This window comes from Lynx rufus, unplaced genomic scaffold (assembly GCF_022079265.1).
Source record: "Lynx rufus isolate CCGP_SWC_20201006 ecotype Redwood Valley unplaced genomic scaffold, mLynRuf1.p SCAF_20, whole genome shotgun sequence".
Classification (NCBI taxonomy): Eukaryota; Metazoa; Chordata; class Mammalia; order Carnivora; family Felidae; genus Lynx; species Lynx rufus.
In genome coordinates, this window is record NW_025814835.1 from 14,482,905 (window position 1) to 14,496,211 (window position 13,307).

Here is a 13,307-nt window from a genome sequence, read left to right on the forward strand (position 1 = left end):
ATCCTGCGTGAACACACAGCCTAAGAGTCATCAGTTCCTGAACCTAGAAAGGTATCTGCTTTCTTTAAGATTACTTTTCAAAAACCAGTGTAGATACAATACCTGTTACTGCTTTCCCTTTTTTCCTATAGTAAACACCAAAGATGACAGCAGCAACTAATGCCACAGATATGAAGAGAAGCAGAATAATTAAACCGGGCAAGTATATCTTGGATTCTGTATTGGAAGAAAATAAGAAAAAGGTGTTAAAGATGATTTCATATCATTCTCTAGTTATTGTAATTGTTGTTTAAAAACAAAACCCTTTGAATCAAACCCTAGAGTGGAGGATGCTGGTCTGACAGCAGAGAAGAAGGACGGTCCCCAACTCTGATGGCAGGTGTGCAGAGAACGCTGACCTCTGGAAGGGGGAAAGTGACTTTGCTGCCAGCCTCGCGCCCGGCGTCCCTCCGCAAGCCAGCCCAGGGCTGTCTTTAAACATTGCTATTTTAGCACACCTCTAATCATGCTGACCGTGCCATCTAGATCCATCTTTGCTTACCAAGAACGACACCTCATTCCCTCCAGCTGGACGGCCTCCAAGGCCAAAGGAAGCCCCTTATCCTATCTCTTTCCAAAGAACAACGTGGCACCAGGGTTCTGCCGGTCGTGAGAACAGAACCATGGCCGTCCTGCGAAGTGTTTCAGGTAGGTCATCTACAACACAATGTGACACAACCATTTCTCCCATCCCTCTTGATCACTTCATTACTAGAACCTTTATATGATGGGTTCTTGGTTTACATGCCCTGGTTTCCAGGACTCCCGCCTCTCCCTTCCTTCTCTCTTATTAAGAGTAGCTTTTGGGTTGCCTGGGTGGCTCAGTCGGTTGAGCGTCCGACTTCGGCTCAGGTCATGATCTCACGGTTCACGAGTTCAAGCCCCAGGTCGGGCTCTGTGCTGACAGCTCGGAGCCTGGAGCCTGCTTTGGATTCTGTGTCTCCCTCTCTCTCTGCCCCTCCCCCGTTCATGCTCTGTCTTTCTCTCTCAAAAAAAAAAAAAAAAACCAAACATTTAAAAAAAAATTGTAGCTTTTCATTCCCTCAGTTGTTTCCAATGTTATCTTTAAAATGGTCTTTTTTTTTTTAATGCTGCTCTGTGTTAACTCCATGTGCGGAACGCTTAGGGGTCCTCCTGTTTCCCAAAATGTCAAACCTAAACCCTTAATTAGCCCCATTAATCTGTGGCCTGGGTTCTCTTGCCTCATTACGAGGGTCTTCCTGCTGTGTGTGCCATCTCCAGTGCTGCCATATCTGGACCCACCTCTGCCCCATGTCACTCCCCTTGGTAACCAGCATCCAGTTGACAAAAGCTGTCAACTTTTCCGTCAAGTGTTGATCACTTAAGCTACTTAAAATTAACTTGATCTACAAAATGTGCCGTATATAACAATAGCGATACTCTAACTCTAGCTGGTGACCAAAATCTCCCACAGACACCCTTACTGTGATCTCCACTATCCTGCCATATTTGGGCATTTTAATTCATGTTTATAGCTCCGTTTCTTTTTTCTTTTCTTTCTTTGTTTCTTTCTTTCTATTTTTGCATATATGAATATTTTATTTGTCATCAATTCCAGCAGGAAAGTTTCAAGTAAACAACATATGTCGAGTTAGAACACCGATGGAAGTGAAGGGGGACCACAGATCAGATGGGATGAAACTGAGGTGAACCCCTTCAGGCACAGCATGTACTTTGGGAGACATCTAGAAGAGTGGACGAAACTGGGCATATCTACAACCAACCCACTCTGTTTAAACATACCATTTGGTGGCTTTGTAGACGGCAGAGAAGAACTGCAAACCACATCTGATTTATCGGTCCCATGACGTACTTCCGTCTCTCCGAGAACGCTACAGCTGTGGAGGTAGAATTAGTTAAGTACTCGGTTTCATATTCTTGTTTTTTTTTTTTTTTTAATTTTTTTCTTTTTTCAACGTTTATTTATTTTTGGGACAGAGAGAGACAGAGCATGAATGGGGGAGGGGCAGAGAGAGAGGGAGACACAGAATCGGAAACAGGCTCCAGGCTCCGAGCCATCAGCCCAGAGCCTGACGCGGGGCTCGAACTCACAGACCGCGAGATCGTGACCTGGCTGAAGTCGGACGCTTAACCGACTGCGCCACCCAGGCACCCCGAATATTCTTGTTTTTTAAAAAACAACGCTACACAAGGCTCTACTCCACTAGATTGCTAGCTCCTTCGGGAGAAAAACTGAGGTCTTCCTGCACACGGGAATCCCCAGTGCCTGTCACACACTGTAAGGGTGGACAAATGAATGAGCAAAAGTAACCACTGCCAGGGTTCTCTAAGAACTAGTCTGAGACTGTGCTCTGGAAAAGAGCATTGGTGTCTTCCGTAAAGATGCCAAATGGTTCAGTGGCCTTGGCTGAGTGATAAACTTTTGCTGAATGCTCTTTTGAAGCTGAAAACACAAAAAATCTTTTTCAACATAAAACGTGAGTAAGTGGATTAGAAAATAAATATCTAATGAGAATTACTATATTGGGAATTTTTTAGGATTCAATACATGTATTTATATTAGTATTCAATAAAAATCACACAATGGAAGGACCCAGGGATTCCACTATATATACATATAATTTCACTGCACACACACACACACACACACACACACACACACACACATGCACGCATTAAGTGCGAAACAGTATATATACACGAGATGATGCACTGAGAATTATTTATTACTGTGACAGACTGGAAACTACTTAAATGGCTATCAAAAGGGAAATTATTAAATAAAATGATGGTATAGCTCTATGGTGAAACACTAGCGACCAAAAGCCACAAAGATCTAAGTCAACAAACATGGAATGAGCTCCCGTTAGCATATATTATGTGAAGAAGCCCAAGATGTGTAGAGTATGCAAACATTTACATGAACAGGAGGCTTCCATATGCACACACACACACACACACACACACACACAAATCTCTGGGCAAATACACCGGTGGTGTGGGGAAGCTGGGAAGCGTGGGAGCGGCGAGGGAATGATAATAAACATCATAAGTCATTCTCAAGTAAATAAGGTTAGAAAAACGAAAAAAGAAGCTGCAACTGGAAGTCAAAGATTCGATCCAACTGAATCTAAAAAGTAGTACAGAGCTCCTGTCGCACATCAAGTTGAAGACAGTGCAGGTGGAGTTTAAAATCAAACTCAGGGCACCTGGGTGGCTCAGTTGGCTAAGCCTCACACTTCGGCTCAGGTCGTGATCTCACAGTCCGTGAGTTTGAGCCCTGTGTCGGGCTCTGTGCCGACAGCTAGGAGCCTGGGGCCTGCTTCGGATTGTGTCTCCTTCTCTCTCTGCCCCTTCCCCACTCATGCTCTCTCTCTCAAAAATGAATAAATGTTAAAAAAAATTTTTTTTAAACAAAATAAAATCAACAAACTCTCTTGGCTCCTCTGTTGTCACTTACTTGGTCCAAGGTTTGCATTTTTCTGTGGAAGAGAAGGCATCTGAGAAGGAGCCCACAAGGCAGGGCTCGCACACTGTGTCCTTGTTGAGCTGCACTGTCAACAAAATGGACAAAAGAACAAACAAAACAAACAGGCACACTTAGAGATCGGCCAGGCTGAAGGCCCCGAGGACCCGAGATCAGGAGCCCCGCCAGTGCCTCCAGCCTCCCCACTCCCACTGTCACCGCCTACGGCCGATTGCTTTGGTTCATCCTGGCTGTAGAGGGCCCAGCGTCCCAGAACCGCCCTTAGAAAGGTAACTGGCTCACTGTCAGGCTACTGACATCAGCGTCTGAGTTAGGGACTCATGCTTTGCTGTTCAGAGCCGCTGTCCTGGTCACGTGGGGAGCCTGCTGTCTGCCTTGTTTTAACCAGGCACCTGTCCGATCTCCCCTTTCAGCCTTTTGGGTTCATAGCAGCTTTTGTCTACAAAGGATGGCAGCCTTTTCACAGCTTTTAAGGCAAACTTCCTGTCATGACTCCTGACCAGCTAAATCTTACCAGTCCGGACACTAGAATGTTTGTAACAAAGTTTTCTCTAAGAAAAACAGAAACAAAAGCAACCATTCCCCAAAAAACCCTACGGATCTCCTTCTCTTAAACCAAGAGTTGGTAGCAAATGTTTTCTAAAAAGGGCCATACAGTAAATATATTAGGCTTTGCAGGCCTTCTGATCTCTGTAATTACTTGTAGCATGAAAATACCATAGACAATATGTTAAAAAAAAAAACAACGATATGGCTGTGTTCCAATAAAACTCTATTTACACAAACACAGTGGTGGGATGGAGTTTGGACCCCTGTCTTAATCCATGACAGTGGAAGCAGAAATTGGTTGTAGTTAGGAAGCCTTCTTCAGATCTCTAACATTCCTCATCAGCTATGTTATCAAAATAGGAAATATCTCCAATTTCCCAGGTCTATTATCCTTACTGTAACCGACACGTGATGCCCCTTTGGTAATTGCAATAAAGAAGAACATTGGTGGAGCGCCTGGGTGGCTCAGTTCGTTCAGCATCGACTTTTGATTTTGGCTCAGATCATGATCTCAGAGTCGTAGGTTCGAGCCACGCTCAGCCTGGAGCCTACTTGGGATTCTTTCTCCCTCTCTCTCTGCTCCTCCTCCCGCTCCCCTCGCCTCCCCAATCAACCAATCAATGAACACTGGCTACTATGTGATATCATAATCAGGCAATCAGTGCCAAAATCACAATTTACTCTTAAAGCAGTTAATTTATGCTTGAAAGCACTTCTGTGATTTATTTTCATAAATAAAGCATTAAAATAATAAATTGCACTTTCTTTGTCCAAAGTCAAATGGGAAGTACATTCTTGACTTCTGCAATTGCCTCAATAAGTAGGGTACCCCAAAGGATACAAAAATGCTGATTTGAAGGGGCACATGCATCCCAATGTTCATAGCAACACTGTCAACAATAGCCACACTAAGAAAGAGCCTGAATGTCCATCGACTGATGAATGAATAAAGAAGATGTGGTTTATATATACAGTGGAATATCATTGGGCAATCAAAAAGAATGAAATCCTGCCATTTGCAACAACGTTGTTGGAACTAGAGTGTATTATGCTAAGTGAAGTAAGTCAGTCAGGGAAAGACAAGTATCATATGATTTCACTCAAATGTGGAATTTAAGAAACACAACAGATGAACATAGGAGAAGGGAAGGAAAAATAAGATAAAAACAGAGAGGGAGGAAAACATAAGAGACTCTTAAATCCAGAGAACAAACTGAGGGCTGATGGGGTGGGGGGGGGGGAAGGATGGGTGATGGCCATTAACGAGGGCACTTATTGGAATGAGCACTAGGTGATAAATGTAAGAGATGAATCACTGGGCTCCACTCCTGCAACCATTATTACACTATATGTTAACTAACTTTGACTGAAATTAAAAAAAATAAGTAATTATTAATAATTAATCTAATAATCCCCAATCTAGTAGTTTGATTCACTTTGAAACGATATTAACAGAAGCCCAGTTAACATCTAGTTGCTCACATTAATTCAGACAGCTTTGAAAAATATTAACACACTCTAGAAGAGTAACCCTTAGAAACAAAGAGACTTCCTAAGGAGCCACAAGTCACACATGGCTTTAAAGGCATTAAATCCAAGCACTGGACTCTCACATCTACTATTTGAAACAACTGACCTGCAAGAGGCATCCTATAGGTTCTCCTTTCCTCTTTCCCTGGACACAATCACACTTTCCCCACTTTACAAAAGAAGGCAGGCTGCTTGCCCGCTCCAAATCCTGCTCTGGTGCTAAACCTCTGAGACGCCAAAACAAAACAAAACAACATAACAAATCGAAATATCGGTAATGGCAAAACTCCTGCATTCAGAGCACCTCCATACAGTGTCTGCCTTTTCTTGTCTGTCGAGGGCAAAATGTGAGTGTGACAACAGAATGGGGTATCTGGGACCAGGGTGAGTTGTTCAGAATTCAAATACACTGCAAGGTAGGGCACGAGGGAGATTTTCATTCACCCACTTCACCCCCTCCATCCTCCACTTATTTTCAGAGAACGCACCATTTCCAAAGGAATACGGTGGAGACAACACCCATCAAAGAAAAGGCACCTTTTCTCATGCAGGTGGCAAACTTGTGGGAAGGCTCTGGGCCTTGTCTTAGAATCAAATTCAAAAGGGAGTTGGTTGTCATAGGGAGATTTTTTTTTTTTCAATTTGTTTAAAGAGATTAAAAATTTTTTTTTTACATTTATTTGTTTTTGAAGGACAGAGAGAGACAGAGCACAAGTGGGGAAGGGACAGAGAGAGAAGGAGACACAGAATCCAAAGTAGGCTCCAGGCTCCGAGCTGTCAGCACAGAACCTGACGCGGGGCTCGAACTCACAAACCGTGAGATCCTGACCTAAGCCGAAGTCAGATGCTTAACCTACTGAGCCACCCAGGTTCCCCAGATTTATTTTGATAATTAAAAAAAAAAAAGAAATCAAGTCAGACTTTTTCCAAGAGAAAGCCCATCTGGTTCAGTTGATACATTTGGTAAAAAGGGCGGACTGGACCAGTGTGACTGATGGACATTTTCTTCCATAAAAATTGAAATGAATAGCATCTTAATTCTTCTAATCCTGTCCAAGTCTTCTGGGTTAAAACAGTTGCCTCTAAATGAAAGATCAACAGATATGAAGAATCATTTGTTACATCTTGAAAAAACTGCTTTGGGGTGCTTTCCAGAAGTCAGGGCAGTAAATAACTCTAAGAAATACTTTTCTGTCAAGAAGATATCTATTTCTGGGGCACCTGGGTGGCTCAGTCGGTTAAGCGTGGGCCTTCAGCTCAGGTCATGATCTCACAGTTTGTGAGTTTGAGCCCTGCGTCAGGCTCTGTGCTGACAGCTCGGAGCCTGGGGCCTGCTTTGGATTCTGCGTCTCCCCCCTGCCCTCTCTCTCTGCCCCCTCCCTCCCTCTCTCTCTAAAATAAATAAACATTAAACAAAAAATTTTTTTAAAGGAGATATCTATTTCTTTACTTTTTTTTTTATTTTTTTTTCAACGTTTTTATTTATTTTTGGGACAGAGAGAGACAGAGCATGAACGGGGGAGGGGCAGAGAGAGAGGGAGACACAGAATCGGAAACAGGCTCCAGGCTCTGAGCCATCAGCCCAGAGCCTGACGCGGGGCTCAAACTCACGGACCGCGAGATCGTGACCTGGCTGAAGTCGGACGCTTAACCGACTGCGCCACCCAGGCGCCCCTCTATTTCTTTACTTTTAACAAAATTGAAAACACAACTGAGTTCTTAACTGAGATATCATTAAAAACACCTTTGAGGGGCACCCTGGTGGCTCAGCCAGTTGAGCGTCTGACTTTGGCTCAGGTCATGATCTTGCTGTTGGCGAGTTCAAGCCCTACAAGGGGCTCAGTGCTGTCAGCACAGAGCCTGCTTCAAATCTTCTGTCTCCCTCTCTCTCTGCCCCTACCCTGCTTGCGTGCACACACACTCTCTCTTAAAAATAAATAAACATTCAAAAACCTCAGACATCTTTTCATGTCACACCATTCTGAGGCCTGGACATATAACTAAGAAAGTGTTGAAAGAACGGATACTTGTCTAACAGAAAGTTTCCTTAGCCATTTAGTGATTTATGGGACCAAGTTTCTCAGCACTTGGTGGAAACAGAATGAATGTTGAATTCTGTTGCATTTTAGCAATAAATAATAGCCAACCATGAATATATGAATAAGAAAAACTCCACTCATTAAGTTCATAAAGTTTTTACAATTATATCAAAATATATTTTTGACAATCAGGTAATAACTGTAATAAAATTTAGTCCAGAAGTGTTTTTAACTTAGAACCTTGAGTCACGGGAAATTTTTAAAAATTACAATCTCTAATCTGTGTACATTTGCGATGTGAAACTCTATGAAAAGGTGATTCGTAAAAGCCCTCCAAGCATAAAAATACATTAGGATAAAATTCTATGGGGAAAGTGAAATGGATACAAATCAAAGGAGGGAAAAGAACTGTATAAAACTTCCAAGAGTGAAGGACCATTAGTGCATTTTTAAAAGGATGATGATGCTATCAAATTGCTATGCTGTTTAGATGCCACTGAATTCCATTTTTAAAAGTGTTACTGCTGTTATAATTCCTTGGAAACTAATTCCTTAGCAACTCTTTACATTGGCAATAAAAAAATGTTAGCTGCCAACCTAAAAATATGCCAGGGGCGCATGGTTTTTCAAAAGCCTTCTAAGGGGTTGCACCAGATTTTTAAAAAGGGTCTGAGGACCCCTGCCCGCCTAAGCGGGGATCCCAAGGTGTCCCGGATGGAGCCTTCGGTGGAGCGCCCCGCGCCCACATTTCCCTGGACGAGGTTAACCTGGCCCTGCTCAAGGGGGCCCCCAAGCTACTCCCGTGCCACCTGCTTCCCCGGAGCGGGAATGATGCAGAGACGCCTCTCAGAGCCTGCTCCGGCCCCCGCGGGAGAGCCCGCCTGACGCACGAACCAAACCCCTACCCGGGTGCTGCGCGCCAAAGCCCGGGGCGCACTCGGCGTTGCGGCGACAGCAGTCACAGTCCGCGCTCCAGTGGTAGCCGGCCGTGCAGGCGCAGCGCCGCGGGGCCGTCCGGTTGCCGGGCTCCACGGCCACCAGGGCCTTGCCTGCGGGAGACAGAGACACAGCTGCTCACCTTCCACCTTAGGACAACCCTGCAACACGGGGACGTGGCACCTGCCTGGCTCCCGGCAAATGCATCACTGGGGCCTGGGTTTTCCGGAACCACCAAGCTCCCCCTTCCAGTGCTTTCACTAAAAACAGCCCAGCAGGGTTCTCTCTCTCTCTCTCTCTCTCTCTCTCTCAATAATTAAGTCTTGTGAGTTTTTTTTTAAATGTTCATTTATTTTTGAGACAGGGAGTGAGAGAGGGCATGAGTGGGGGAAGGGCAGAGAGAGAGAGGGAGACAGGATCCCAAGCAGGCTTCCCTCTCTGAGACCATGACAGGAGCCAAAGTCCGATGCTTGCTTAACTGATTGAGCCACCCAGGCACTCCGAGTCTTGTAATTTTTTTTTAAAAGCAATTTTCATAGTAGTGAGAGGACTAAGAACCGGGGAATTATGATTATTGTCTATTTTGGCTAATGCAAAATAGGTTTCACAGCTGCTTAATTTTTAGTGAATTCAAATGTGATCAATAGTCTTAACACTAATGCTAGATTGAACCTAAGAGAACAGGGATCTGGACACCGGGGATTCATCTTGGGATCCTGCAGGACCACAAGATTATTCAGAGCTGTGAAAACAGGGTCACAGTGTAATTAGAGAAGTGGGATGCGTAATTCGAGAATGCATTACAGAAGTTGAGCCTGATGACATACTTGGAAGTTAATCTCCCCAAATACTCAGGGCAATCTGTTTGGTACTTGTCTCTTTTCTCACAACACATTGCAAAGTGCTCCTCTTCTTAACCCAAAGCTGCCCTTTCCACTTTTTGTGGAAGAGAAGTCATGCTTATACAAGGCCATCTCCATTTGGTGATTCATATTTGCCATTTCACCCACTCGCTAAAATTTCATTGTAACCCCACCTCAGTACTCCTGGCACTTTTGCGGTCATTCTTGGACACATGCAGAACAGTGGAAATGTCAAGCCACTGGCCAGACATGCATGCTCTCAGCTGAGGTCAAGCAAAGTCCCACTCTGCCTTCTCGTGCCTACTGGAATCAAGTGTCCTTTTTGTGGTCTATTTAGTGTCCCATTTTTGGCATTTCTGTGCTTTTTGTTAGTGATGCCATTGCTTAAAATGGCCCACAGTCATTGTGCAGAAGTGCCATTTGGTATTTCCAGGCCCCTCAAGAAGGCTGTGATGTGTCTCATGGAGAAGATATATGCTAAGATAAACTTTGTCCAGGCATGAATTTCAGCACTGTTGGTTGTAAGTTCAATGTTAATGAATCAGAATATTTATTAAGGTGTCTTTAAACAGAAACACACATAAAACAAGGTTATATGTGGATCAGTTAACAAAGATGTTGTGACCAGAGGCTCCCAGGAACCTAACCCTGTATTTCCCCTAGGAGCAGTGGTTCAGTATTTGCTAGTTCATTTTTTGTGATGACTTTATAGAACATTGATGTTATTCTGTGAATAACAGGAATCAACCTGCATACACACACACACACACACACACACACACACACACACACACACGATATAATACAATATTATTTGAAACAGACTTTAGGACCCTATAGGACCCCATCTTACCTGACCTGTCCAAATAGCCTTACTTATACTGAATATTTATAGAAGTTTGTTTTGGATAGATTGTGGGTCCTCTCAGAATTCATGTTGTAATCCTAACCCCCAGGGTGATGGTACTAAGAAGTGCAGCCTTCGGGAGGTGGTTAGGCCATGAGGTTGGAGACACATGAGTGGATTAGTGCCTCTGTACAAAAGCAGACAGCTTCCTTCCTCTGTTCTCCACCATATGGAGACACGGCAAGAAAATCTTGAAATCCTGAAGAGGGCACTCACCAAGAACCCAACCATGCTGGCACCCCCATCTCCCACTTCCAGCCTCCAGAACTGGGAGAAATAAAGGTCTGTTGTTTGAGCCACTCAGTCTGTGGTATTCTGTTAGAGAAGCCCAAGTTCCAGCCCTCAGGGAGGGGATGTTTCCTATTCCCATTCTTTTTAGACCCGAGCATGGAGAACCTGAGAAATCTTCCTGCTGAGAAATCTTCCTGCCTCCCTCCTGTGTCCGCTCTGCTCCCCGGGGCCCAGGTCAGTTGTATAGCACCAAGGCCAATCTGCATAAACGTGTGCCTAATGCCACAACATACATGGACAAGGATCACTTCCTTGGAAAATTCTAATTCCACGACCCACTCAAATGTGAGTGCATGTAAGCCGATGTGGTGATGAAAAATTTTGACGTTATTTTTAAGTATCTTAACGTACAGGTTTGGGGCTTTAATTGACTTTGGCAGGAGACAGAATGAATCTTTATTTCCAAGAGACAGCAGTGAGTCAAGGTCATTACTAAGCAGTGGGAAAGAAAAAAAGACTTGATCAGATGCTTCTGCTCAGTGGAGTTTCCATGTTACCTTTTGCGGCCAAAATCTGCCAGCTGTCTCTAACACATTAGAAAATTATGACGTTTAAAAAAAATACTTCTCTCCTAATTCTGTCCACTGAAAAGAACCTATAAACAAGGATCAGTCTGGTATCAGTGAGCCTCACTGGCACCCAGAGTGAGGTCGCTAAATAAGATGTTCCTCTGGATGCAGTCAGGAATTCTTAAAGAAATGGCTGGTTTGAGGTTCGAAGCAGGAAATGTCCAAGATGAGCCTGGAGGCAAGGGGAGCTCTTAAAGTCACCTGGGGTCATAGCAAAGACTGAGGGGCCAGCTGGAGGAGGTAAGATAATCTGAGCACCCATACAACTAGTAACTGCAATAGATTAAAATACCTCAAATATGTCTAAATGGCTGCATTCGTAATATTCATACAAATCCTTTGGAGAAGCTTGGTGATCTAGGCATTATTTTGAAAAGTGGTAAATAAAGTTACAAGCATTCATTCTGCCTTTCCTGTATATACTGTACTTCAGGGTAACAATTAGTTGAGGAGGGAAGCTTCTCCAACTATAATGAAGAAGGAGTGATAGAAGGTCACCTTTCTACAGCTCCTAATGAAAACGGATCGAGGCCATGATGGTCGACTGCCGCTCATATCACAAGAAGAGAGGTAAGCAGCTAGCTACTATATGATCCCTGCATCATGCCAACTATGAAGCAGTTTTGCAAAACAAACAAACAAACAAACAAACAAACAAAAATACCCAGCTTTTCATGAGCCTTCTAGACCTAACAATCGCTTTGCAGGAAATAGAAAAGACAGAAAAATCTGTTAAATGACACAAAGGGAATGCAACCAGCAGAAATCAGACTGTAGAAACTTCACAGGATTACAAAGATGGTTTCTGCAACAGAGAAACTAAATGGGAAAGAAAAAAAAAAGGCAAAGGAACCTCTAGGTCAAGACTAAAGGGAAATATTTTGATCCTGATTCCTACAATTAAACTATAATTAACATTTTTTTTGAGTCAAAATAAAAAAAATTAGCAGTCTGATAGGGAGATCAAACTGTATAGTAAGACACTTACGGTTCAGGAAGAAGACTTGAGAGTCAGATCTGGCTTTGAGTCCTGCTTCTCATTTGTTAACCTTAGAAAAGTCACCCAATCTCTCCTGGTCTCAATTATATTCGAACAAAAGTTTGACATGAAGGGATGCCTGGGTGGCTCAGTTGGTTAAGTGTCCAACTCTTGATTTTAACTCAGGTCACGATCCTACGGTTTGTGGGATTGAGCCCCGCGTTGGGCTCCGTGCTGAGCGTGGAGCCTGCTGGGGGTTCTCTCCCTCTCTCTTAAAAAAAAAAAAAAATGTTCTAAATGAAGAATGTTCACACAATGCTTCGGGATCTGAAGCACTTGCTTCTCGGGGTCCAAGGTCAAAGCTTCTCCCTATGCCCCCCAAAAGAGATAGCACCACCGTATCAAAAATATCACTTATTCACACTTGCTGCTGATATGCCTGACTTACCTGAGTCGCAGACTTTATGCAGTAAGCATTTATCTTCTTCATTCCAGGTGTCTAAGTACTCGTCCGGGCCACACGGCAGGCATACACTCTCCGAGGTAGTAGTGCATTTAGAAGACATGTACTTTCCTTAATTTAGGAGAGAAAAAAATGCACCAATTGAAAATACCCCCCCAAGAAAAATAACAACAAAAATACACCAGTCTATTGGACCATTTAAAGGACTGTGATCCCAGGAAGTCCCCTAACACAGTAAAATACAAGGGATGAGGCCACATATCAGTGATGGGCTCTCAGGCATCCCAGCTGGCTAAAACAGCCTCTCCTAGGTTTGCTGTGCTCAAGGTGAGCGGCCTTTTAGCTCATCTAAGTAAAACATCATCCTTTCCACCCTACATCTCTGCTGACCAGGGAAAAGGAGGATGGTTTTCTAACAGGTAACTGTAGAACTTGAGGGGTTCCCTGGGGGCTAAACAAGAATTTCACCTTACCCCTGCCCTCCCATCTCCAAAATCCCCTCTGCTGTCAATCTGGAGACTTAACTTCTTTTGTTCTACATATACTGGGGGCTCACAGGTAACTCAGTTTGACTAAAGAGTACTACACACACACGCATGCACACACATGCATGCACACGCACACGCACACATGCACGCACATGCACACACATGCATGCATGCTCACGAAAATC

General features: G+C 43.8%; 1 protein-coding gene across 6 annotated transcripts in view; it reads right to left on the bottom strand.

Annotated features, from left to right (window-relative positions):
* Positions 1-13,307, bottom strand: part of TNFRSF11A (TNF receptor superfamily member 11a) — a 54,870-nt gene that overhangs the window by 17,377 nt on the left and 24,186 nt on the right. For 4 of the 6 annotated variants that reach the window (XM_047086194.1, XM_047086193.1, XM_047086197.1 and 1 more), the window contains 5 exons: positions 12,620-12,745; positions 8,532-8,675; positions 3,482-3,575; positions 1,804-1,898; positions 103-216 (listed from right to left, as the gene is read on the bottom strand). In XM_047086194.1, the coding sequence (XP_046942150.1) occupies positions 103-216; positions 1,804-1,898; positions 3,482-3,575; positions 8,532-8,675; positions 12,620-12,745 (573 nt within the window). Of the gene's footprint in view, positions 1-102; positions 217-1,803; positions 1,899-3,481; positions 3,576-8,531; positions 8,676-12,619; positions 12,746-13,307 lie in introns of those variants that run through there. The other 2 variants (XM_047086196.1, XM_047086195.1) reach the window with 2 other exon arrangements.